At 52.3% G+C, this 24,506-nt stretch overlaps 8 protein-coding genes across 8 annotated transcripts; 4 read left to right on the top strand and 4 right to left on the bottom strand.

Annotated features, from left to right (window-relative positions):
* Positions 1-242: 242 nt before the first annotated feature.
* Positions 243-5,358, bottom strand: BU24DRAFT_391012 (ABC transporter-like protein; the record flags this gene model as incomplete). The annotated part of the gene is made up of 4 exons (XM_033525096.1): positions 4,933-5,358; positions 3,356-4,864; positions 3,026-3,306; positions 243-2,968 (listed from the first exon to the last, which is right to left on the bottom strand). The coding sequence occupies exons 1-4, from the start codon at positions 5,094-5,096 to the stop codon at positions 243-245; spliced, it is 4,680 nt and encodes a 1,559-aa protein (XP_033384056.1). The 5' UTR covers positions 5,097-5,358.
* A 742-nt stretch (positions 5,359-6,100) lies between these two features.
* BU24DRAFT_347050 (MFS general substrate transporter) lies at positions 6,101-7,863 on the bottom strand (the record flags this gene model as incomplete). The annotated part of the gene is made up of 5 exons (XM_033523511.1): positions 6,101-6,860; positions 6,907-7,236; positions 7,302-7,515; positions 7,580-7,663; positions 7,704-7,863. Coding segments are annotated over 5 exons (1,548 nt in total), but the record flags the coding sequence as incomplete, so codon positions are not given.
* Positions 7,864-8,332: 469 nt separating this feature from the next.
* Positions 8,333-9,092, top strand: BU24DRAFT_422031 (uncharacterized protein). The gene has a single exon (XM_033527876.1). It carries the CDS (start codon positions 8,471-8,473, stop codon positions 8,711-8,713), a length of 243 nt encoding a protein of 80 aa, XP_033384058.1. The 5' UTR covers positions 8,333-8,470; the 3' UTR covers positions 8,714-9,092.
* Positions 9,093-9,212: 120 nt separating this feature from the next.
* On the top strand, positions 9,213-13,374 carry BU24DRAFT_422032 (uncharacterized protein). The gene has a single exon (XM_033527877.1). The coding sequence runs from the start codon at positions 9,347-9,349 to the stop codon at positions 12,902-12,904; it is 3,558 nt and encodes a 1,185-aa protein (XP_033384059.1). The 5' UTR covers positions 9,213-9,346; the 3' UTR covers positions 12,905-13,374.
* Positions 13,375-14,294: 920 nt separating this feature from the next.
* BU24DRAFT_408916 (Ulp1 protease family protein) lies at positions 14,295-15,308 on the bottom strand (the record flags this gene model as incomplete). The annotated part of the gene is made up of 5 exons (XM_033525887.1): positions 14,295-14,850; positions 14,912-14,931; positions 14,984-15,033; positions 15,136-15,150; positions 15,218-15,308. The coding sequence occupies 5 exons, from the start codon at positions 15,306-15,308 to the stop codon at positions 14,295-14,297; spliced, it is 732 nt and encodes a 243-aa protein (XP_033384060.1).
* A 668-nt stretch (positions 15,309-15,976) lies between these two features.
* Positions 15,977-17,873, bottom strand: BU24DRAFT_422034 (branched-chain amino acid aminotransferase II). The gene is made up of 4 exons (XM_033527878.1): positions 17,661-17,873; positions 17,564-17,596; positions 16,583-17,343; positions 15,977-16,521 (listed from the first exon to the last, which is right to left on the bottom strand). The coding sequence occupies exons 1-4, from the start codon at positions 17,695-17,697 to the stop codon at positions 16,228-16,230; spliced, it is 1,125 nt and encodes a 374-aa protein (XP_033384061.1). The 5' UTR covers positions 17,698-17,873; the 3' UTR covers positions 15,977-16,227.
* A 305-nt stretch (positions 17,874-18,178) lies between these two features.
* BU24DRAFT_184111 (uncharacterized protein) lies at positions 18,179-19,437 on the top strand. The gene is made up of 4 exons (XM_033521649.1): positions 18,179-18,544; positions 18,684-18,812; positions 19,037-19,204; positions 19,233-19,437. The coding sequence occupies exons 1-4, from the start codon at positions 18,339-18,341 to the stop codon at positions 19,294-19,296; spliced, it is 567 nt and encodes a 188-aa protein (XP_033384062.1). The 5' UTR covers positions 18,179-18,338; the 3' UTR covers positions 19,297-19,437.
* Positions 19,438-21,990: 2,553 nt separating this feature from the next.
* BU24DRAFT_461957 (uncharacterized protein) lies at positions 21,991-23,660 on the top strand (the record flags this gene model as incomplete). Its single annotated transcript, XM_033531941.1, has 2 exons — positions 21,991-22,029; positions 22,194-23,660. 2 exons carry the CDS (start codon positions 21,991-21,993, stop codon positions 23,658-23,660), a joined length of 1,506 nt encoding a protein of 501 aa, XP_033384063.1.
* Between the last annotated feature and the right edge of the window lie 846 nt (positions 23,661-24,506).

Raw genomic sequence — 24,506 nt, forward strand, 5'->3', positions numbered from 1 at the left:
CCTACTCCTTGGAACTTTTGGTCCATAATTTCCTTTTCCTATATGCTATTAGAGCGAGCCAGGGAACATACCACAGGTACATATGTATATGTTATTAAATTTTTGTAATCGATGGACATTACCGTTCTAGCATGATCAGGACGAATGTATCTCACTCATCAGAACACAACCTACTCTATAGTCCACACCACATACCACAACCATATATCAATACTCAAAAACAACTCCATACCCCAACTACCTCACTCACTCCCCTCCCCCTTCCCCGCAACCATCCCCTTAACCGCCTCAACTACCCTCCCGAGCCCCCCAAAAATGGCCCCAAACCCAAAACTCCACCCCTTAATCCTAACACTCCACACAAAGAAATACACCAACGCCCAATTACTCACACAAAACGCCGCAAACACCCCGAAATCCCTCCACTTATCGCCCGCCGCCACGTTCAGCGTCGCCAAGTACTCGTCCCCGCTCGCGAACGGACAGTACTCGCACCCGCTCGTCGCGTTCGGGTTGAGCAAGTACCCCCTCCCCGCGGTCGCGAGGAAGTCCCGCGCGTACGCGGCGCAGGACGCCACGCCGGGGGGGACGTCGAAGACGGCTGTCTCGGACGACGTGCAGGATACGGGTGCGCCGGACAGGGTGGCAGCGAGGACGCCGGAGATCCAGTAGGTGGAGGGGTTGAGGTAATACATCCAGTAGCGCCAGAAGACGGACATTTGGGCGTAGGGCCGCACGACGCCGTTGAACAGGGAGAAGACGACGAAGAAGAAGGGAAGGACGTTGGAGATCACCGTGAAGGAGGGGGCGAAGGCGCAGATCCATTGGCCCCAGGAGGACATGAAGAGGTAGAAGAGGAGGGTCATGAGGAAGACGTAGCCCGCGGTCGAGGCGTCGGTGGGGAGCCCCGTCGGGAAGTACCAGAGGAGGAAGTAGAGGGTTGAGGAGAGGATGGCGATGGGGATTTCGGCGACGACTTGTGCGGTCGTGAAGGCGGGCCAGGAGTAGATGCGTGAGGGGAGCTCTCGGGTCGTCCAGAGGGACATGTTGGTGTAGAATTTGGGGACGACGCCGTTGACGATGACGGGCGGGATGAGGATGATGAGGAAGGAGGTGAACATGCTGTTTTGCATGTCGCCGATTGTGGAACCGAGGGAGTAGAAGGTGAAGCCGTTGAAGATGCCGATGACAACGGCGACGAAGAGTTTGCCGTAGAGGTATGACGGGTCGCGCCAGTACTGTGTGAAGAGGCGGCGGGTGAGGAGAATGGTTTGCTCCCACAGTGGCGCGGCGAATTCGTACGTTTCACTGTCGTCGTTGTGCTGTTGCTGGGAGCTGGATGTCGCTTTGATGCGCTCCGACTTGATGCGAGATATCTCCTGGAGCATCTCTTGATTCTCGCTCGATTCCTTCCACTCCTTGTTCCAGTCTATGCGGGTGCCGTCCTCGCGCCTGACGGGCTTCGCCGCGGTCTCGAGCACGAATTCTGCGACGTTCTTGCTGGGTGGACACTGCACGCCGCGGTCGCCGAAGTACTTGATGACGTCCTTTCCGTTCTCGCCCACGGGGCCGAAGTAGAACGTATTGCCGCCCGGGTTCAGGGCGAGGATCATGTCGAACTGCTGGATGAGGACGGAGCTGGGCTGGTGGATGGTGCAGACGATGGCCTGGCCGGCCGAGGCAAGTTTCTTCAGGAACCGGACGGTTGAGTAGGCCGAGTTGCTGTCAAGGCCGCTGGTCGGCTCGTCGAGGAAGAGGAGGAGGGAGGGCTTTGCGGCGAGTTCCACGCCGATGGTTAACCGCTTCTTCTGCTCTACGCCTAGACTGGATACCAGGGCGTCTTGGATGTCGGTCAGCTCCAGGAGGTCGATGATCTTGTCGACATATTCGATCTTCTCCTTTCGGGGGATCTTGCGGTCCTGACGGAGGATGGCCGAGAACTCGAGCGCTTCACGGATCGTCGCAGTGCCGTCGTGGAGATCCATCTGCTCGCAGAAACCAGTGCCACGCTGGAAATCTCGACCGAGCGCTTTGCCGCCGACGAGCATGTCTCCTGAGACGACGCCTACTCGCTGGCGCTGTGAGAGAGTGTTCAGCAGCGTTGTCTTGCCTGCTCCTGACGCACCGACGAGGGCAACCATGACGCCGGGCTTTGCGTAGCCGCTGACTTTGTTGAGCAACTTCTTCTCGCCGCCCTGGTAGGGCACAGTGTACTCGACGTTCTCCCATGTGAAGACACTCTGGCTGCTGGAGATGGATTCGAAGGCTTCCTCTTCCTCTTTGGCGGCTAAGGAGTTGTTCGTCTCCGTTCCACTGGATGAATTGCCGCCGGAGCCTTGCTCCTCGTCTACGGGTGCTTGCTTCAGGTTCTTCTTTGTACGACTGGACTTCTTGAACACCAGAGCGCCCCCTCCTTCCGACGTGAAGGATATTGCTTGGGTTGCGATAACAGTGACGAGGATGTACAGCACGGAGAAGGCGATCAACACTGCCCAGTTACGCCAGAGGTTACTACGCGAATAGTTGAATGTCGTCGCCAGGTAATCCGCACCCGGAACGGTTCGCGAGTTAGGCTGCGCGCCAGTGAGGGCGCAGCCTTGGAACGCCGGGTCGATGCCAGGACCCTGCGGGACGAGCTGGTCTGGTGCGCAGTCCATGACGCGGTTTGCGAACTCGCTCGACACGACGCCTTCGAAGGAGTAAGCCACGGGGTTGAGGTAGTACAACCAGCCGAACCAGATGTACTTGTCGAGAAGCTGTGTCTTGGGGATCACGTAGCCGGCGTAGATGATCAGGAGGTTTAGGGCGAGACCGGAGAATCGGACAGCGTCGTCGATCGTAGGCGATAGTGCGGCAAACATCCGGTAGAGGGCTGTTATGCATAATGTGGTTGTGTAGACGAAGAGGAAATAGATCCAGAACTTGGAGACGTCGACGTCGAGCTCGTTTATGAAGTACATGATGAGTGCTATGTTGCGTTAGCATCAACTCTCATCCACAATTTACGGGAATAAGGGGTACTTACTGAAAGGAATAACTTGGGCTAATATCAACGGGAAGTCCTGGACAACACGTGCAATGGTCACTGCCGTGGGTCTATAGAAAGCATAGTCCTCATGGCGCTTCACAACAGCGCGTCCAGAAACCGCTTTCATCAACTCTGAAAGTTGCAACCAGCCCAAGAACAAGATGGAGAAGAACATACTTCCGCCTCTGCTAAAGGCGCCCGAAGTATCCTTAGATTGCCCGTAGAAGAGCGAGCCAACGATCAAGGCGTTACTGACGATGATGAAGAACTTCGTGTACCTACAAACGTTAGTGGTCGACAATGTGAGCATCAAGATTTGAATCTTACAAAGTAGTCTTATCGCCCCAGGTCAGCCAGAACTCGCGTTGAGTGCAAGCCCAGACCTGGCGAACGAAGCTAACAGTATATGCAGACTTCTTCGACACAGTCTTGCTCTTGCCCTCGCGGACAGCACCAGCGAACTCCTTCGCATCGGAGTAGTCCGTCCTCTTGAGCTCCTGCTCATATGCATCCACTTCCTTCAACATCAATCGACAGTGAGCAGACTCCCTGAAAGCCTTTTCAAGCTCTTCTGGGGTCTTCGGGGTGCTGGCTTCGCACCCCTCACGGAACTTGCGCTCAGTTGGGTCGGTGACGGAGGTGAGGAAGTCGGCGGTCGTTTGTCGGTCGGGACAGTAGAAGCCGAGATCGATGAAGTACTGCTTCGCTTCGCTGGCACGGCCTTGGAAGATGCATCGTCCTTGGTCGATGACCAGGACTTTGTCCATCAAATCGTAGATACCTTCACCAGCTTGGTATAAGGTAACAAATGTCGTTCGGTTGGAAATATCGGTCATGACGCGCAGTGACTTTGCGTAGTCAAGTGCGGTCGAGGCATCAAGACCACGGGTTGAGTTATCCCAGCATACGACCGTTGATTTTGTTGCGAGAGTCTCTGCAATGGAAACGCGTTTCCGCTCACCACCACTGACACCGCGGACGAATTCGTCACCGACCGGCGTGTACTTCGTGTGTGGGATACCGAAGATCTTCAAAAGAGCATCGAGAATGATTGGTATCTCATGCTTTTCATTCTTCTTTGTCTTGTTCATCAATGCAAACTTGAGTGTCTGCCAGACATTCAAGTTCGCGAAGTGGGTGTCGTCTTCTGGATTGTAGTTCACCTCACCTCTGAAATGCTTCTTCTGCTCTGCAGCAGAGATACCACCATAGGAGACATCGCCTTCCACAGAGGCATAGCTTTCTCGGTTGTTCGAAATGGCCTTGAGGAATGTGGAACAGCCTGAACCAGGTCTGCCCAGGACAAGCATCATCTCTCCATCCTTGACAGTTCCCGAAAAGTCATGGATGAGTGTTCTCATCTGCGAGTGACGGGAGAGCCTCAACGCAGGTATATATCTAGAAATGATTCTGTACAAATCCGGCCCGAAAGTGCCTATTACGGCATCGGGAAGGGTGCGAACAAAGGTAGACGTCGAACCGACTCCTTTCACGGTAAGATTCTTCCAGATGACGCCGACCTTCTTCGCCGACTGGCCGTCCTTGCGCTTCTCGAAGTGACCTTCCTTCATGAACTGTCCCAGCTCGAACTCATCTTCCTTCTCTGACAGCCCAGTGCCGAACTCGCCAGCTTCTTCGTCGGCATCGTCTGCCCAACGGTTGGAAGCACGGCGCCCAATCGTACGGCGCGTACTCTTGCGGCTGAGTGGCCTTCGAACGCTCTCGCGCTCGGACTGGGCATGGGACTTTGTCCTCGATATGGTAGACAAAGTCTGCTTCAAAGCCTCGAAATCCTCCATGGCCATACGCTGGCTCATTCCAGTGTCCCGTTCTCCCCTGATCAGTCGTAAGAATTTCTCCATATCCGGGGCGATGTGTATGAAAGTTCTTGATGGAAAACGTACCATGTTCCTGATCTATCAGGGCTGTCTTCAGTATCATCGCTCTCACCGCCATCACGGTTGACGGTTCCGGCTGTCTCATGATGAGCGTTCTGGCTCTCGTTATGCCAGGGGTTTCGCCCTCTAGAATCATCGTCTCCAGAGGAGACTATGCCGGTATTCCACATGGCGGGCAAAGAATTACTGAATAAGGAAACCGAATGGAAGAAACTCGTATAGAGACGCTGCGCACACAAGCAAGGGACCTAAGAGGTCGACTCGAGTGAGATCACGATCAGAGGTTCTGGAATGTCAGTGTCTTCGATCTCGAGAGACACATGGATCCCCCTATGCGACCGATGAAATAGGAAGTAAGATTGCCATGGAGGCAGGCATTAATAATTCAATGTTGACAAATGCGCATACGGAGGAATCGGAGTTTATAGAAACTTTAGCCATGGGCAGCACCGTTTCGTCATGGTTATGTGGGTGCATAATGAATCATAGTGGATCATGGTTGGACGTGTGGGGGCATCCCGTTAGCGGCTTCAACCATTTCTGTCTTCTTGTTCTCTATCGTCTCCCATATCTCCCTCACTAGTCTCACTCTTACTGTGTTAGACCCATCAGGGCAACACTCTAAACCCCACAAGACCAATTACCTCGCTGCTTCAGCTTGACCAATTGCGGGTGATCGGCGCCACATGTTATGAATTCTGTCCAAGCGAGAAAATTTCTGAGCCTCCCGCCGGAGGCGGAGTGTAGTTGATAGGAATTTAAAATCCGTATTTACGGCCTTGGCCAATGACGCTTTACTTCAAGTCATCGTGCTTACCTCCGTTTAGTCGAGTGACTCCCAGTCAGCAATGTGCATGCCAAGCCGTGTGTAACAATAGATAAGAGTCGAAGTTGCACATTGCTCGCAGGTTTGGGCCTTTTATAAATCGGCTCTCTGAAACTTTGCTGGCCCTTTCTCCCGATCCTCAGGCGCGACAATTGTTTAAGATCGCGTGCTTTGCCCGATTGTGGAAATGCCAGAATCAGATTCAGGGTCTGGACATTTGTAATCCAGCATTGTGTTCCCACAATATCCTCTCATCTGGGACCACTTGACTCGTGCGAGTCCCCGCAATCAGATCTGCACAAGTCAAGTTATTGCTGACCAATAGCGGACGCGTTTCCTGCGTGGATATCACCCTTTGACCTCCTTGCCTTCTTCCGTGGGATTGTCTGGCTTCTTGTAAAATTCGTTCTCCTCTTTTCTGACTGGCACTTTTCCAAATATGCCCATTCTCTTTCTGACAAACACCAGTGCCAGTGTAACAAGGATGTTCAATCCGCAGAAGGCCAGCATTACCTGGAATTGCCTGTTATAGCTTTCGCCAAAAACCTCGCCAATGCTTTTCTGCAGATGTGGAGGGAGTCTCCTGATGGATGCAGCCGATTCCTTGACAATTGTGATCTGTTCGGGGTCCAGAATCGAGGGCAGCTTCGCTTCCAACACAGAGTTGTGCATGGCCGTGCTAATCGCTACAGCTATACATCCGCCCAGAGTTCGAAACATGTTCAATGCGCCGGTGCCAGTTGACATATCCTTGTCTTCAACGGAGGTGTAGAGGAGGAAGAAGTACGGAGGGCTTGCAATGCCGAGGCCTAGACCGGTGATGATCTCAAAGCCATACGTTACCGATGGAAATGGAGCCGTAACAGGAAGACTGCTAAGTAAACCGACTCCCAAGCAGGTAATGACACTTGCCATGACGAGTATATACTCTGCAGCAATCTTCTTTCCCATAACTACACCTGCTATCATTGCGCCCACTGGAGAGATCATGGTTACTGGGAGGAGATTGATGCCCGCACGCTCAGCACTTATGAAGTTCACAGCTTGGAATCGTTGGGGTAATTGAATTATGACGACGAGGAAGGGCATCCCGAGTAACAGCATACTCCTAGGCCATGTCAGTAGCGTTCTGGATGTTTCGATATGCGTCTTACAGTAGAAGCAGCGCACAGGCTGGGTTACGCAAGAATCGGAAGGGGAAAACGGGGTCTTTATGTGTCCGGTACGTGATCCAGGCTTCATAACCTCCAAAGAGCAAGAGCAGTATCAGCCCTGAAGTCAGCGTGCCGATGATGACACCACTGTCCCATCCGTATCGTGTGCCGCCTTCTTGAAGTGCGAACAAGAGGGGAATTGGCCAGCATACGGAGAGTATAGCACCAAGGATATCGAAGCCTCGAAGACGTTCCCGATATGACTTGCCATCCTTGAGACCTGGCATTGAGATGAATAGAAGACCGCCAGCTACTGCGACAATGGGACCACTGCATGTTACTGTCAGTTACCGTCCAGCATATATTGCTTAGTCTGATAGGGAAAATCGACTAACTTGATCCAGAATATCCATCTCCAGGTTGTACGATCTACTATTAGTCCGCCCAGAAGGGGGCCAAGTAGGTTTGCGATCGCGAAGACGGAGCTGATGACTCCCGAGTAGAATCCCATTTTCTCAGGTGTGATAAGTTTCATTATGGCAACGAAGACCAACGAATACATGCCTGATCCACCGATGCCTTGGCATGCACGCAGAATGATTCCGTTCACTATGAGCATACCATATCACATGACTAGAAGCATTGACTTACAATTGGACCATAGTCTGTGCACCACCGCATCCCATTGAGAAGGCAATGAACAATACATTGCAAGCGATTATGGTTGTTTTCAAACCTATCACATCGCTAAACTTGGCTGTGAGCATCAAGAATGCTGTTGAAGTCAGCTTGAGTACCGAGGAGGCTGAGAGCAGAAGACTTGCAGTTATATGTCAGAAGATACGTAGTGACCAGCCAAGCAGCTTGACTCAATGCATTGAATTCACTTGATATCTTTATTAGGGCTGTAGTAATGATGGTCGTGTCCATTGCCGACATGAATAGCGAGAGCCATAACCTATGATTGTCAATAAACCATCTTGATCACCTTCTGGTCAAATCATACCCGGCAATGATGACTTGCAATCTTGCAAAACTGACGCTCGAAACAACCGATATAGGAGCTTCTGCTACGCCCGCCTCCGCCGTTGTAGACTGTTCCTGGGCCATGATCTGAGGTCCCTGTGGTCGGTCAATATTCGGAGGGAAGGCTGGCAGTGGTCGTCTGCTTTCTACCCGCTCCACAGACTGCCGACTGCAGATATATGTACAAGTAGGTAATTACTCATGTTTGCGAACGCCTTTCGCTTGTTGCGACTTTCGCATTCGCGAAGGGAGGATTAAGCGTCTGGCGTCCTCGTACCCGTTGGCGCCTTCCCCCATTCAGAAGCTGATGCGAGCTCATACTATGCTCTTCGCGAAGGTGCATATAATAGAGGGGTCGCGGGACAACAGACCGTCCGTTCGTCTCTTCATACCGCCTACATATTAGATCCATAGTAGGCCCATCCTACACATACACACGTATGACAACGTCCTAGGATCCAGTTTGCTGCTTGCCTCATGTCGCCTGACACTAGTGGACATTCCCGAAAGGTAACAAACTAACGGGCTCAGGTTAGGGATGCGCGAAGCTCGAAAGTTTCGGGTGCCAGTCTCTACAGTTCATCCGCTTCTCGCAATGAGTGATTCTCAAGCGCACCATCTTGTTACATACACTGCGATATTCAACGTGCTCTACGAGCTCATGGCAGGGCGACGACTGAGGGCTGATCGCATCGGCTGGAGATCTAGACCTGTTAACCGATCCCTGCAGCGCCACCTTTCTAGACGACCGATGGCTGTTTCGCGAGTGCGAAGTGCCTAACGGGCGTAACTGCAAACTCTGCCTCGGAAAGAATTTGGCAGCTGGCGTCTTTCAATGACACTTGAAGGCAGTATTGTTTCCATAGTCAAAAGATTCGATATGTTCGTCGTATCATGTCACCAAGACTACTCCCCCCACAATGATCACCGGAGGGTGGATCCGCAAGACACAATCCCGTAAAGGTTATCGATAGACCAACCCAAGGGTCAAACATTGGTCTACGAAAGAATCGAACTACGAGTAGGTGCATACGTATCATTGAACAGACTTGAGAGGAAATCATCGGGAACCTCATTCGTCTACGGTGATTAATCAATGGATATAGTCTATGCTGTGGTCGTTGTTGTTTTTGTGGTACAATCCCGAAGGTGGGAGGAGGAAGAGGGACTCACGTGCTAGTGTGGGCCTGCCGCGTCTCAGCCCAGCGTACCTTCCTCGCGATCAAACGCGTCGATGCGCTTCGCGTACCACCTACCACAAACGTCATTTTGAAATACATGCCCTCACCTTTCCTGTCCTCAATTCAACCCTAATGACCTCTCCAACTTCTTCTCTCTAAATTTCACTTCACTTCAAGTCATTCCTTCGTGATTTTTCTCTTTCTAAATTTCCTTCATGAGATGTCAATGAACCATGTCTGCAAAGGAGCTCGACGCGCTCCTGGCAACATCCGCGCACAAAACACAGCACGAGCTTCTTGCATTTGCACAACAGCTTGCAGGTATCGGCAATGACTACGGGCTGGGGTCCACCGTAGACAAATACCTGCAGGCATTCCAGGATAGTTCCGCCTCAGCAAGCAAACGCCGCTGGATCGGTATTGTTCTCTGCAAGCTCATTAATTCTTCTACACATGCGGTTTCTCACCTAAAGGAGCACCCAAAACAACTCAATGGATTGGGCGAGATTCTCCTGAGTGACGAGTTAGCGGAAGCCAGAGTCATCGCTTGCATTATCATGAAGCACGCTATGCAGCATCGACTTCACTATGAAAGCTTCTGGCCATCCGACAAGATACCGAACAGTGTGCGCAATTTCCCGGATTCTTCTGGCCATGAATGGATGGGAAAGCTGGAAAGGTTCCTTGACACACTACACGACCTGAAGGTGACAAAAGCCTCGAATCAGTACGACATCTTCTACCCTGTTGTCATCAGTAGCGCCGACGGTTTTCAATCGGCAACTTCGCAATCCCTGGTGCTCTTTGGCCTTGTACAAGATGAGAAACTCACTATCGTAACCTCCAATGATCTGATGGTACCTTCGAGTTTCACCGATATCTCCGTATCTGGTATACATGGAACAAGCCTAAGACAAGGGCGACTGTACGATTCACAAGACCGACAGATCCCCCAAGAACCGTGGGACGTTGTGATATCTTTCGACTCGGCGCATTATGCATATTCGGTCAATGGAGTGGAGCACCATACCACTGAGTTTGTGATCATGCTCAAAAGCCTTGATGATGCCAAATACGTCCAACGTATTATTGAGGACATCCGACCTACTAATGCCAATGTCACCCACCAACGCGCAAGTACGTATCGAATGCGTAGTACTCGAGTTTTACGCTTGGGCGCCGAGTCCCCACAGCTGGAAGATGATCAAATTGGCGACTCTTCTACATTTATGGATGCCACATTGGCGGCAACACAAACTCATAGATCCGAGAAGATAGCAGACAGTAACAAGCGCAATAACGGTCATGCATCAAAGGATTTGTCAAGCCACGTCAGTACCAAAGCTCAAAAAGCTCCAGCCGCTGGTGCACTACCCAAAGTAAAAAAGACGAAGACTGCAAAAGCCAGCACAAGCACAAGAAAACGTAGTCTCGAAGCTGCATTCGACGATTTCGACGTCCCTCCCGACCACCCCAAACCCAAAAGCCCACCTAGAAAACGCCTCAGGGGCCCGAGTGTCAGCAAGACTAAAGAAACCACTGCTCGAAAGCTCGTTAACAGAAAGGAAAAAACCGGAACAGCAAGCGCTACGCCAGCTGAGCTTCGGCAAGTTATTGACTCTGAAGATGAAGATGTAGTGACGGACTCTGTGCACACGAGTACCGTCAAAACAAAAGACCAACCAAGGAACACGAAGCCTAAATCTGAGGCGGGCGACCAACACTCTCGCAAAATGCTTGCTTCGACATCCTCCAGGCATCCTCAAGAGAGGACCGGACGTCGCGGCTTACGAGCCGCTAAGCGGGTCAATTATGATGAAGGAGAAACATCAGATCCTCAGGCGATCGACCCTGACTTTGTCGTACCAAAAGAACATGGCTCTTTCTCGTTCAAGAAGGTTCAGAAGAATACAAGGATCACCAAGCCGGCGACTAGCTCCAAATCTACGAAGAGAACTAGGATTAGCAAGACACAAAAACCTGGGTCCGGACTACACTCGATTTCGCCTACTAAACACTCTGTCCTTTCCAATCTTGTAATCGGGGACAGCATGGAAGGGCACGATCAACTCTTGAATGACTTAGCAGGATCTGTCATGTTCCCCAGCTCACCATCTCCGGTTGTTCAAGCGCCTACAACATCACTGGTGTCCAACACGCTCAATCGGGAAACCAGTGTCTTGAACAGGTTGAATGAAGGAAGTCAAACGCCGCTCGAGGACCATGCGGCAATGCAGGAACAAGACGCTGATTTCTTACAGCCATTGGTATTATCGCCTGCACCACTAAATATTGCACTGCCTGCAGAACCCTTGCCCCGTATTCCTAGCTCGCCCTTGCCGAATGCAGAAGTAAAGACATCATTGCGTAGAAGCAATACTGACATGCCCCCTCCTGCAACACCACGGTATCGAAGGACTTTCAGTGGTAGCGATGGAATCGGAGATGTTGCTAAAAGTGCAGAGCTCACGCATCAACCATCCTCAACTGCTCCATCGCGGATTGTGGATGACCCAGAAAGCCCCTGTGGTGATCGGAATAAATCACAACGGAATTCGGCAAGTTGTGCAAAGAAAGACTCATACAACGACGTGGCTGCAGCGATGTATGGGTCAAACAAGTTGATCTCTAATCCACATTTTGGATCTCAAGGAAAAGGTTTAATGGAGGGGCGACATACTCGGACTCCAATCCAGAATATCTCACGGTGGCTCCCGTCAAGTGGTTCAGACGCCGTACAGGTGCTGTCGAGCAACAGCAAACCGTTGCCCGCCCCACCAACCGCACCCTCGCGAGCTATTTCTGGATATTCTGATGAAAGGGAAGTGGATGCTGAGAGGAGAATGGGGGATTTCGAGATGGCTAAAAGAGACCCTTTCAGTAAATCAGGCATGAGCACAGCAAATTCCCTGTTTACACGAAAGTTGACAGCTGGCTTGGCCGAAACACAACACACATCTGTGAAAGCCACTACAGAAGCAGAGGTTATTGTCCTTGACGCTGATGAACCGCATCACACGCCTTTGAGTATTAGAAAAAAGCGTTCTGAACATATCGGCATCAATGTGCCCTCGCCTACAATCCACGAACGTTCTCCTGTTCGATTTTCTCGTGGAAATGCTCGTCCTCAACCAAGGGACAACCGATCAGGACTATCAACGTCAGTATCGAAGGTTCAGGATAGCCTGAATCGGAAAACCCGACAGCCACTACAGATGGTTCAGAAGCCTCGAGAAGCAGATGTACCGGACAGAGAGGATGACGACTTTGCTGCCGATGACACCCTGGTTGCAGATGACGATGATCTACTGCCAGTGCACATAACGTCATCGCCGCCCTCCGAGGGTGGTTGCAGTAGAGGAAGCTCTACATCTGCCGAGGAAGCCGGCCCCAGGTCTGACTCTTCACTTCCGACCGAAGAGGCGGAAGAGCTCAAGTGGGAAGAAAGTCTGCAACCGCACCAACTTGCTCTAGAGAAGCAACTCTTCCGTGTCTCTCGTCGCGTCATGAGGCACATTGTGGACCACGAGACGGCCGTGACAGATATTGTCGATACGTTTAACAGGGATGGCGAGCAGCTCGTAAGTGACTTCAGTGAGCGCAATGAGGAGGAAGTGGTCAAGATACTCGACGACATCAACAACAGGAGGGCCAGTATGCAGAGCGAGTTCCAGAGGGTTGCCGAATCTCTCCGCGAGGAGAGACGTCGTTCGAGGTCTGCTAGTGAGGTAGCGGGGCCACGTTCAGACCGAGCTACCATCGGCAAAAGAAAATCGCATGAGATCAATTAAAGGATTGTTGCTATTTGAGGAGTTACAAGGAATACTAATGCATAGGGAAGGCGACAGGAGAAAGGGAGAAACGGAAAAGGGTGGGTGGATGGAAATCATGTCCAACGGCGTTCATCGTTGTTTGCATTACACGAATAATTGTCTCTAACGACCTCAAGCGGTTGCATATCACTTTCCAAACCAAGTCTTCGGAACCTTTTTCATCTACGGATTACTACGATTACCATCCACTTTATCGGCGTCTTGATTTTCGGTGGGAGGCCTAGGACTCATCGACTGGGCGGTGGGAGGGAATTATCATGTTTCACGGCGTTGTGTTATAACCTGTAGTATACATTGTAGTATACATTACAACAGGCGGACCTATACCTTCATTCACAGGGCTGTCAGCGGCATATTCGCTGGCAACCATTACCGCACACGCACACACAGGCGTGCACGCACAGTAGACACATATAGACTAATTAATGAACGACGAATCGATGATAATACAATGATGACGATTGAGACCTCCAGACTACAATGAGAACGTCCCCACCCCCATCCCCATCCCCATCCTCATACATAATTGAAGTCGAGTGAAAATGAAAAAACCGCAGACAGTATACTATACTGGTATGACTGAACTTCATTTGATTCACGTGAAATCATCCAAGGTTCGAACAGAGATAGCAATCCTTTTGGAAAAATTGTAAGATTTGTGGGAATATCTACACGCCATGAACATATATCTACCACGTGCCGTTGAACCCGTCATAAAAAAAAAGTGAAGAAAAAAGACCTTGAAGAGAAAACGGAAAAGGAAGGGAAAAGGGGTGGAGACTCAGGGGAATCGTAAGACGTGCGTATCGTGTATATCGTGTTCAAAAAAGGAGGAGGAAGAGAAGAAGAAGAAGAAGATGATGATGATGATGATGTGGCCAAAAAGTTTGTGTATGATCGCCCGTGATTACAGCCCCATAGTTTCCTTCCGCGCGGATGCAGGGTGGATCTGAATACGATGGGAGGGGGGCGAGGGGGCGATCCTAGAGGTTCTATCCCGGTCGTCTAGCTAGGTAGGTAGATAGACAGACAGTTAGAGCCGGGCGGAGGAGGTAGAGGGACGCGCGTGGTTCTTCTAGGTACGCATCCTGCGTGTTGACGAAGATGACGAGAAGTTTTGGTGCCTGGGTGGTATATTTGCTCCTGCTGATGATGCTGCTGGTGAAAATGCGACTTCAAGAGGTGTATGTAGACTGATAAGTCTATTGCGGACTTTTGAGGCTTTCGTTCTCTTCGCCTATGCGCGGCGGGCTCTTTGATTTCGCGGACGATGGTCGGAAAGGCGAGCCGCTTCGTCTGAGTTCAAGTCAGTCGGGTAAAATTCATATATCGTGACATGAGATATTCCTCACGATCTTCTCCGCTCCCCTTCCTTCCTCTTCTCCTCGATGATCCTCAACATCGCCTTCCGGCCGTCGTACGCATTGACATGCTGATCCCGCATACTCATACTAATCTTCTTGCTCGCGTCCGCGCGGAGCAGCCTCTTCAGCAGCAGATGCTTCATCAGCAAACACACAAACACGCCGCAATCGCTCCCGTTCTCCTGCTGCGGCGCATCCTCGAGGTGTATGAACCGCAGCCGCTTGCCCAGCAGAATCTCCAGCTTCTGGCTCGTCGAGCGCGCCTCGGCGTCGTTCGCCGGCGCAAGGCTGTCGTAGTGGAACGACACGCCGTCGATCACGCTGACGAGCAGCAGCGACCAGTGCGATCCGCCCTCTGCGCGCGACACGTCGCGGTTGTCGTTGACCGGCAGGAAGATGTGCGTCGTTCGCGAGAAATTGGGGAGCGCTTCGCGGAGAGTGAGCGGGTCGGGTGTGTTCATTAGCATGAAGGACATGCTTGGGCGTAGGAGCACGATCTGGGCTTTGGGGAATTGGGACAGCTCTTCGCGTTCGAGGTATCTGGGTTCCGTTTGTGAGTACGTGTGAATGGGGAGGGTAGAGGGTGGGTGGTGAGGTTTACTCTTCCCAGAATGCGATTGCCTGGGGGTTTGTTAGTTTAATCTAGGAGGGTGGGACAATGTAGAAGGCTCACGTTGTCTGTTAGCCAGTCATGTTTGATAGAGTCGACATCTTCTCGAAGTACTGGTATGTTTCCTTAGTGTATGGTCTACGAAATTCGCGGTCGCGTTGAACGGCTTGCGGGAGCGTCCGAGGACAGGAAAAGCGATGGTGAAGCGTACTCACACCGGATATCAAAGTCTAGAATGCGAACAACGTGTTAGCCTATGTTCAGAAGTGGTATTTGGAGAGAAACCGCGCGACTTACAACTCAAGTAGGCATCGTCAGGGCTTAGACTGTCACCGAAATGTCGGCGCACTCTGTCGAGTTTGTCCCCAAGGCGGGAGACTGAGGGCATGTTATGTCGGCCGAGGCAGCGGGATGGAGAGCGAGGGTAGTACGTTTCTTGTCCTGTGAGTGTTTGGTGCTACGATGGTAGGAAAGTTTGGTGGTACAAGAGAAGAAGATGCAGGGAAGAACGAGGTGCGAGGGGGTAGTACTGACAGAAAACAAGGCTGGTGATGTCGGTAGAGAAAATGTGTGCGTACCTCCTACCGGGTAGAGAGTGGTGGTAGTTGTGGTAGTGTTAGTACGAGGGTAGTATGAGGTAGTACGAGAATGAGAGATGGACTGGATCTATTCAATGTCCTGCACTAAGACCGATCCAGTCACATATACAGTGTACACAGTACTATCAACTTATTATCCTGTACTATACTACACAGTATGTACATTCTCCGTAGGCTGTAGTCTTATGGAATGGGACCGGAACATTGGAGGGGCCGGGACTTCTTGGGACTCTTGGAGACGAGGGGAGGCGGAGGAGACGAGGGGCCGCTACGTATGGAAGCGCCTGGGGGAGGAGGGACTCGGGAGACGCCCATTCGATGTGATGACGTTGCCTGCCGCCTTTTATCTGGGCATTCCTTCTCTCATCACACAACAACCCCGCCTTTCATTGGTCAATGGCAAATGTAGTCTACCTGATACGGCACATCGTTTCACAAAGTGTTTTTGAAGATATAGCAGTGCTCATGTATCGATTCATATCTCATTGCCTTTTTCTTTTTGACTTTACTAGATGTGCGCTGTTGCATCTAAATCTAATTTTTGAGTTCTGGGTTTTTGGGGGGTGTCGTTGATCGCTTTTGAGGGGAATGCAAAGGTCTAGCCAAAACCCTCTGCACATTACCATCCTTTTTTCGTAGCCAATATAGACAGATCTGCCAAAATAGTCGTTGCCTTCTTTTTATTCCTTTACATATAGCAATGCATATTTATGGAAGCTCGTCAACGTTCTCCTCGTCAGCAGCCTTTCCCTTGGTCACACCCCACTGCTTGGGCTTCTCGACGTTGAACAGCCACCCGAAGCTGTCCTGGATCTTGCCCTGCTGAAGACCCTTGAGGGTGCTCAGAAGCTTGACACAGGCCGGGCCGGGCTCCTCAGCAGCCTCCTTGTAGGCGAACTTCTCGTTCTTGGAGGTGTACGTGATGGACCTGATGGGCACGAGGGCGGCCGCGGTACCAGCAGCCAACACCTCAGAGAAGCTGCTCAACTCGGTGTAGGGAATCTACATCGCCATTAGCCTCGAAAATTTCCATTAAAGAGCGCACAATTCGACATCAACATACCTCACGAGACTCGGTCTCCCAGCCGAGAGACTCTCCAATCCGCAAGATGCTGTCGGCGGTCACACTCTGAATGACGTTCTTGCTGTTCGAAGCGACGAGCTTGACCTTGCCGCCATCCTTCTTCACGCCGATGAAAGCAGAGGTCGAGAACTCGTCGATCACCGATCGCGTCTTGCTGTCCAGATGAAGGGTGATGCCGTAGCCGTCCTTGTGAGCTTTCTCGCTCCACCTGAGGACAGGCGCGTAGTTACCACCCACCTTGGCCGATCCGGTACCCTCTGGGGCAGCACGATCGAAGTCCTCGAGAATCAACGCATCCACAGGGTGCGTGCCGTGGTAGACACCAGTGGGGATGACGTACACGACGAAGGTATACTCCTCGGGAGGGTTGAGGCCCAGCTGTGCTGAGCTGCCGAACAGGAGCGGGCGGATGTACATGGCGGCGCCGGTCTCATGGGGAGGGACGTAGGCGGCGTTCATGCCAACGGCGAGCTTGCAGCACTCGAGGAAGTGCTCGGTGGGGACCTCGGGGATGGAGATGAAGGACGCGGAGTGCTGCATGCGCTCGGCATTCTTGTTGGGCCTGAAGATGTTGATGTTGCCGTCGGGAGCACGGAACGCCTTCATGCCCTCGTAGCATTGCTGGCCGTAGTTGAGACCTGGTGCCATTCCGTGGATGCGCAGGAAGGGGTCCTCGACGAAGGTCGGGGCCGTCCATTTTCCTGTCTGTTTCGAGTAGGTGGACTCGACGTGGCCGGCGACTGTTCATGAGGTTAGGACCCGTTCGAGATGGAATGATGACACGTTCGGAACATTTTCTCGAATCCTGGGAGGACACTTGATGATGTGCATGGAGTTCGCAATCTCCTCTCCGAGATATTTTTACAAAAGAGTCAATGCAATAGCTCTTCTAGAAAATTTCCGGATTTCGAAAACATTCCCTGAAATGACACCAATGCCGTTCATCGTCAACGGACTTACCTTCGCGGATCTTGAAGCCAACATTGTTCCAGTCTAACCGGGCTAGATTAGCAAAGTCCGTAGTCAATGGCATTTTGAAACAGGCACTTGTACGCACCAATGGTATTGACGGGAGGAGGAGGGTAGGCGGCCATCGTTGTATTCGGGTTGTTTTGGTATTATGTGTTTAGTTAGGAGGCTTGGTGTGGTTTTTGGGACAACAGCTCGACCGTTGCTCGACGAATTATGTAGACTCGAAATTCGAAGCTTAGTGATGTCGTATTGAGCCCGTGACGAGCCCGCCCACCAGCCGACCAGCGATATCGGTCGGTGCGCGGCGGAGGGCACGCCGGCATTCGCCGTCCAACATATATGCTCGTGTTGAGTGACGATTGACTCGACTTGTTGCTGACAATACCTCGTACCTCGTAGCGGCTCTGACGTTGCAGGGACACGATGACCAATTGCTTCCATAGCCATTCGTCCATTCATCGTGTACCTACAGTAGGTACTTCCATCTAGGCACCTCATGCATTCTCACCGGTCACAAATGACGGCGGCAGCTACTTGTGGTTGGTCGAGTGGGACTCCCGAGGGCAATTCTACGCGAGCCATGGGGCAGGTCTTGGCGAGCCCTATTGAGAGAATTAACCATCACCGACGAGCTTCATGTCCGTCCACCTCGTGTATACGGGAAACATCACACCATTGAGACGCACCAGTGCCATCGCGAAACCACTCTCCCTTGTTGTTTCGCCCATGAGCATCGTCTAAGCATCCACCTACCTCGACAATAATGTTTTCCACTCGTGCTGGCCACCGGATCCTCCTTCTCGCCGTCCTCGTCACCGGCTTTATCTCCATCCTCTACATCGCATCGTTCGCGCAACCGCCACCGCCAGTGCCAGTACGGACAGGCAAAGACAGCAGCACAGCGAAGAACAATGGACCCCTCCTAAGCGGGCACGCAATAGCCCCAAAGCTAGGAAACGAGACAGTCAAGTACGTCAACATCGCAAACCTACAAACACGATCCATCACCCTCCCCAAACCCCCCTCTCGAACTGCCGAACGCAACGCAACGCAAAACCAATGAACAACATTTGAGGCTGACATTTGCTTTTCTCGCGCATTTCTACAGGGCAGAACTAGGCCGGGCAGCTTGGAAAGTCCTGCACACGACCTTCGCTCGCTTCCCCGAGAAGCCCACCGATGACGAGAAGGAAGCGCTGCGCTCGTATGTGCATCTGTTCCAGCGATTATACCCATGGTACGTATGAACGTACATCCACGTACGCCACGCCGCGCGCGCTCACTCGCTCGCGAGCTGAAAACCCACCCCTCCCCCGTAGACACAGACAAGGAAACGAAAAAAGAAAAGAAAAAGAAATACCGTAGACATGGACATGGGCGCGGACACGGTCGTAGACGAACATGGCTAAGATTAGGACGAGGAAGTAAGAACGACACACAGAAAGCTAACCATCTTCGCAGCGGAGAGTGCGCCGAGCACTTCTCGACGGTGCTGGAAAAGTATCCCCCGCAGGTGTCGTCGCGCTCGGCGGCGGCCATGTGGGGCTGCATGGTGCACAACATTGTGAACAAGAGGCTTCACAAGCCCGAGTTCAACTGCGAGAACATCGGCGACGCGTACGATTGCGGGTGCGGGGATGAGGAGGGGGAAGGGGAGGGTGGTGCGAAGGGCAAGGGTTCTGGGAGCTTGTTGTAGGTGTTTTGGGGAACTACCTAGATAGACATGTAGGTTTGTATGTAAATAGATAGGTGTTTTTGTGTTTGCACTAGCATTTCGGGATCATGGAAGCTGGGGGAAAGAAGAGAATCCCTCTCCTCTGTAAACAACAATTACCTACCCGGTACCTAGTAAAAATGGTGGATGTAGAACCCCGGATTGTTGGAGGCGCCACCTTTTTCATATCAAGCGTACGAGCTGTAAGACGTCGCGGCGGCGGCGGCGCACCCCAAAGACGCGGAGACGCTCCCACCGGATCCAAACCGAGTATAGACATTCATCATCATGGCTTGCCGTCCCCGTCCCCGTCTCCCTCCCCTTGGACTCCAATCCAATTCAATGCAAGCCCAGGGAAAAAAGCAAAAAAGCTCAAGAAGGCAGAACGGGATAATATCATCAAGACTCACAAACACGGCAAACAATCCCAAGTCCAAACCCCAATCGCACATGCATACTCCCCAAAAGACAGACCCGCATGTTCCCAAGAGGCGCACGCCATGTATCTATCTACGTACCTCTCAGCCCCCGCCGAACGCAGCGGAGATTGAGGCACTGTGCGACGCCCAATAGGGCCAGCCAATCCATCGCTCAGGTAGCTTACCAGTAACCCGATTAGTCCAAAGTATTAGCTTCCTGGCGCGCGACGCAACTCTACTCGACGCGCTGAGGTAGTTAGTCGTCGCCTCGCCTTCGCGTACCTGGGTGTGCATACATTCCATGCAGCTGCGCGGGGAGTGGATGGATGACCCGGAATAGTGGGTGCTGTGGTGCTGTGTGCCTTGTCCCGCTGACGTCCGGGACGCTCGCGCGTACTGGACTGGAACTGGATAGGTCAGGTTGGGTCCGTCAGCGGGTTTCAGGTCTCAGTAGTTTTTGAGACGAGGCGAGAGGGGCGGAGGGGGTGGGATTTGCCTGGTGGGGAGGGGGATGGTGATGATGGGTATGTTGTAACTATGGTGTATTCTATGGAGGGATGGGGGGGTGATGGGAGAAATGAGTTGAGGAATTCCTTGTGTGATGGGGGTGTATCTAGGTGCGACGGGACGGGCGCATTCTTCCATGAATTCTAATTTCTTGATGATGGGTGAGATGAATGAATGATATGGTCGGCGTGGATACCAGGTCATACAGCATATCATAGGTACAGGGAAGGGTACTTAGTTAGACACGTTAGGTACTGTGTTGTCCGTAGTCTAGTCTAGTCGTAACTTAAGGACTGGGATGTTTTGTTCGCCATGAATGTCTCTGGATACCGTGTCGTGTGCTTCTACGAGTACGAAGTAGTGTGTAGTGTGTAGAGTGTATCCGATGAAGTGAGTAAGGAGGCCCATAACAATAACAAGACCAAGTCCCGTATAGTAATCTATCAGCTATGATGACAATCATCCAAGTATCTCGTAGGAATGGAGACTTCTGTCATCGTCATCGTATGGTTGTACGGAGTCTTCGTAAGAGATAAGAACGATGGTGGCGTGCAGTTCATTCTTGTGAACTGATCATCGTTCACTCTCATTAACCAGTCAGTCCATCGATTGATCAACCAATAGTCCCGTCAATCAATCAGCCAGTCCGTCCATCAAATCCGTTCGGTCTAACTACGAGGCATCAATAATCCATCACTCATTCGGTCAATCAAGCAATCAATCAATCAATCAATCCATTCAGACGACACACTCGCACTCCGCGTGGGCGGTTCGAGCAAGCAGAGCCCTGCCCTGTCGATCCGTCCCCCCCTGCGCATGTGGCTGCCAAAGGGCTGTGGATGGCGGGCTCGAACTGTCCACACGGGACCGCTGGCGTAGTGTTTGGACCTGTCGCGTGATTATTTTTGGGTGTTTGTTCCTTGTCTTACTCTTTCTTAGCCCTGCACTGGGGGGTAGGGAGGGGAGATCGCATCTTGCAGGCTTGCAGGTTGGGTGTATGTGCAGTGTGCAGTGTGCAGTGTGCAGAGAGTGTGCATGAACGAGCAGAGGCGCGGGCGGCAGTGTAAGAGAGTACACAGTTCAGTGACTATCTACGGAGTGCGCAGTACCCAACTAGAGAGTATCTGGTGGAGCTGGTATGAGAAGAGGATGAGGATGTATTGTATTAGGTTAAGAGAGAGACAGGGTCAGGGACAACAGAGACAGAGGCTAAACCCGATTGAGACGGAAGAAAATCCCTGGTCTGGCGCGTTTGAGCGTGTTGGCTTTGGCCCTCACAGTCAGTGTCACTCTCCCAGTAGCAGAACCAGGACATTTGAAACCTTAACAACCCTACCACCTACTCACCATCCCTCCTCCCCGCCGCATCATCCTACTCTCTCTCCCTCCCTCGCCTTAACAGGAGGTTTCGACCCTCAATATCGTCACTCTTCCCTCCTGCCAACTCACTCTCTACTCACCGCTCCTTTCCGCGCTCTCCTAACATTCCCAATCCTCAAGCACACCGCAGGCATGGTGAGCTTCAGTTGCGAAGTAGGTTCTCTCTCTTTTTTCTTTTGTTTACCTTCCAAGCGCCTATCACGGCACCACCCTGTTTTGCGCTTGACTCCCTTCCCCCCTCATTGCACCTCCTGGATGGTCCCCAATGCCATGTATACAATGCGCTGACAAGTGGTCCCTCTTACGAACAGAACTGTGGTGATGTCCTCACCAAGAAGAAACTCGATGGCCATCGCAATCAATGCTACGGCGCATCCTTCACCTGCTTAGACTGCATGGTGCACTTCCAGGGCAACAGCTACAAGGCTCATACGGTACGATTCACCCCTCATATCCGTCATGGCGACAACCGCCTCGCCTTCCATACCTCCCTCAATGTGTATAACAATTTGTTGTTCCATCTTGTCCACGTCGACCTCCGCGGGCGGAAAAATCTGCTATTCGTCCCGTCCACCAGCGACTAACAATCGCCCCACAGAGCTGCATCACCGAAGACCAAAAGTACCAGGGCAAACTCTATAAAGAGAAAAAGAAACCGCCGCAGTACCAAAAAAAAGACAGCCAGCAGAACGATTCCCAAGCGCTCGTCCCACGCAATGCGTACGTCGAGGATGCCAACGACGCAGACGCTGGCGCGGTCGCGGTCGTCAACGCTCCTCCACGCGCACCCACTCCCCCTCCTGCCTCTCGATCCTTAGGTTACGAGCATCGTGAGCCTGCTGCTCTACCCGACGTCAATGTATTCGATTTCCTTGACCCCTCGGCGACCCCTACGGTGTCCAGGATGGAAGTCGCGCCCGAATCGCACATGATTGAGGATAGCGTACCGCCGCCCTACGAGGAGAAGGACAAGGAGGTGTCAATCACGGACGTCATGAAGTATCAAGTGGCCGACGACGACGATAACGACTTCAAGACCGACGGCTTCGCGTATGGAAACGAACCCATCCGCCCCACCAGCGAACGCTACGACTCGGCCTACAACGTTAGGGAACAGGCCCCTAACCCAGACTACACGACGCCCGCACCCAAGTCAAAGCACTCCAGGACCAAATCACGCGACAAGGATCTCGACACCGTCTCGAAGAAGACGGACCGCAAGCGCAAGCGCAATTCCCCGGCCGAGCTCGACATGTCGCTCGTACACGCGCAGCAGGAACGAGAGATGATCATGTCAGATGCGCCACCGATGCTCCACTCTGGCCTGACTGGGGGTCTGAACCGCCTCCTGGCCCGACCCGAGTTTCCGCCATCACCTGACTACTCTGGCGATTACGTCGAGGCGTCCCCACTCAGCCCCTTGAAGCGCGCGCGACAGGTCCCCTCCAAGGCCTTCGCCCGCGCGCAACGCGAGTGGGACCTCCAGCAAGAGAAGGACCGCAAGGCCGAGGTGAAGGAAGAGCTCGCACGCGAGAAAGAAGAGAGGAAGGAGAGGGAACGCGGCCGGGACCGCGAGCGCAAGGAGAGGAAGGAGCACAAGGCCAGCAGCGCGCTGGTGAAGATCAAGCCGAAGAAGAGGCGTGACGATTCCGCCCGCAAGCCCCGCGACTCGGATCGTCGTCGCCGCCGCCAGTACTCCTCGTCAGTCTCGCCAACCCGTGAGCCAAAGACCGTCAAGGCCATCGAGTATCACCGCTCCGGCTCTCGGTCGCCCGGCCTTGAGAACGGCAACGGCGCATTGATCGTCCGCAAGAACGGAGAGCTAGCCCCCGTGAAGACGGAGGAAGAAGCTCGCGCCGACCTCTTCATGTCGTTCATCAACAAGGGTCCCGACTCAGAGCGCGGCATGAGCGTCAACAAGGCACTCAAGCGGTACCACCGCGAGCGCTACGACCGGGGCGACGAGAAGATCGACGAGGAGAAGGAGCTCTGGAAGAGTCTGCGCCTGAAGAAGAACGACCGCGGGGAGATCGTGCTCTTCTTCGCCCCGACCACCGAAGCATGACTAGACTTCGACCTCGACATCTTCATCAGACTGGAGCTGGACGACGCTGCTGCCACTGCGGCGCAGCACATGCGAGCAGGCATGGACACGACGACGACGTCAATGATCGGAAGCATCGCGGAGGTGATAAGTATTTAAACAGGGGGTACACACGGCCGATATATCAGGATCAGGGGTGCTAGGGGTCTGGGGTCTAGGGGGTTGTTTCTTCTTGGTTGATACCCGACGTGTCACGTCAATTTTCCCACACAACACACACACACACACACACACATTTCGGGGGAGTGATGGGGAGGGAATAGGGGGTCTGGGTTCAGTGTTGTTGTTGTTTGTGCCGATGGAACAAGAGAGGAAATTCCGGTTCTTCATGATTGATCGATATGCATTTTTATGTTGCATTTCTCTGTTATCTTATTTTTTTCTTTCTGATACTCTTCTTCTTTCTTCACTGATTCGTGTGTTTCTTTTCTTCGTGGAGGTGAGGTGAGGTTTGACGTGGTTTCTTCCTCTTCTTCTTCGGCATTATCATTACGAACCCATCATCATTACCCATCTAGCATTTTTCCTTCCCTTCGGTTCTCTTCATTCGATCTCTTCTTCGATCGATTAATAAATGAAATCAAATCAAATCCAAATCAAATCCAAACCCAAATCTACATGAATCCCCCGCCACTGCTAGTTCGACTCTACTCAACCTTCCCTTCCCCCTTCCCTCTCCCCCTTTCTTTGATGCTTCTAGTGATGTGGTGTTGCTTAAGGCGTGGAATGGGTGTGTCTGTGTCTCCATCTTATCTATCTCCCTGTTCATGAGTGCCTTTTCAATCCGTATCTGTCAGACGTCTTCAG

This window comes from Aaosphaeria arxii (assembly GCF_010015735.1).
Source record: "Aaosphaeria arxii CBS 175.79 unplaced genomic scaffold BU24scaffold_4, whole genome shotgun sequence".
NCBI lineage: Eukaryota > Fungi > Ascomycota > Dothideomycetes > Pleosporales > Aaosphaeria > Aaosphaeria arxii.

Excerpts from the sequence above, each read along its gene's own strand:
- BU24DRAFT_422031 (XM_033527876.1), top strand. The coding sequence starts at position 8,471 with ATGCGCGAAGCTCGAAAGTTTCGGGTGCCAGTCTCTACAGTTCATCCG.
- BU24DRAFT_184111 (XM_033521649.1), top strand. The coding sequence starts at position 18,339 with ATGTTTTCCACTCGTGCTGGCCACCGGATCCTCCTTCTCGCCGTCCTC. Across the intron at positions 18,545-18,683 it reads CTAGGAAACGAGACAGTCAA|GGCAGAACTAGGCCGGGCAG; the intron begins GTACGTCAACAT and ends GCATTTCTACAG. Across the intron at positions 19,205-19,232 it reads GGCGACGCGTACGATTGCGG|GGTGGTGCGAAGGGCAAGGG; the intron begins GTGCGGGGATGA and ends GGGGAAGGGGAG.
- BU24DRAFT_422032 (XM_033527877.1), top strand. The coding sequence starts at position 9,347 with ATGTCTGCAAAGGAGCTCGACGCGCTCCTGGCAACATCCGCGCACAAA.
- BU24DRAFT_422034 (XM_033527878.1), bottom strand. The coding sequence starts at position 17,697 with ATGGCCGCCTACCCTCCTCCTCCCGTCAATACCATTG. Across the intron at positions 17,344-17,563 it reads TGGCTTCAAGATCCGCGAAG|TCGCCGGCCACGTCGAGTCC; the intron begins GTAAGTCCGTTG and ends CCTCATGAACAG. Across the intron at positions 16,522-16,582 it reads GGGAGACCGAGTCTCGTGAG|ATTCCCTACACCGAGTTGAG; the intron begins GTATGTTGATGT and ends ATGGCGATGTAG.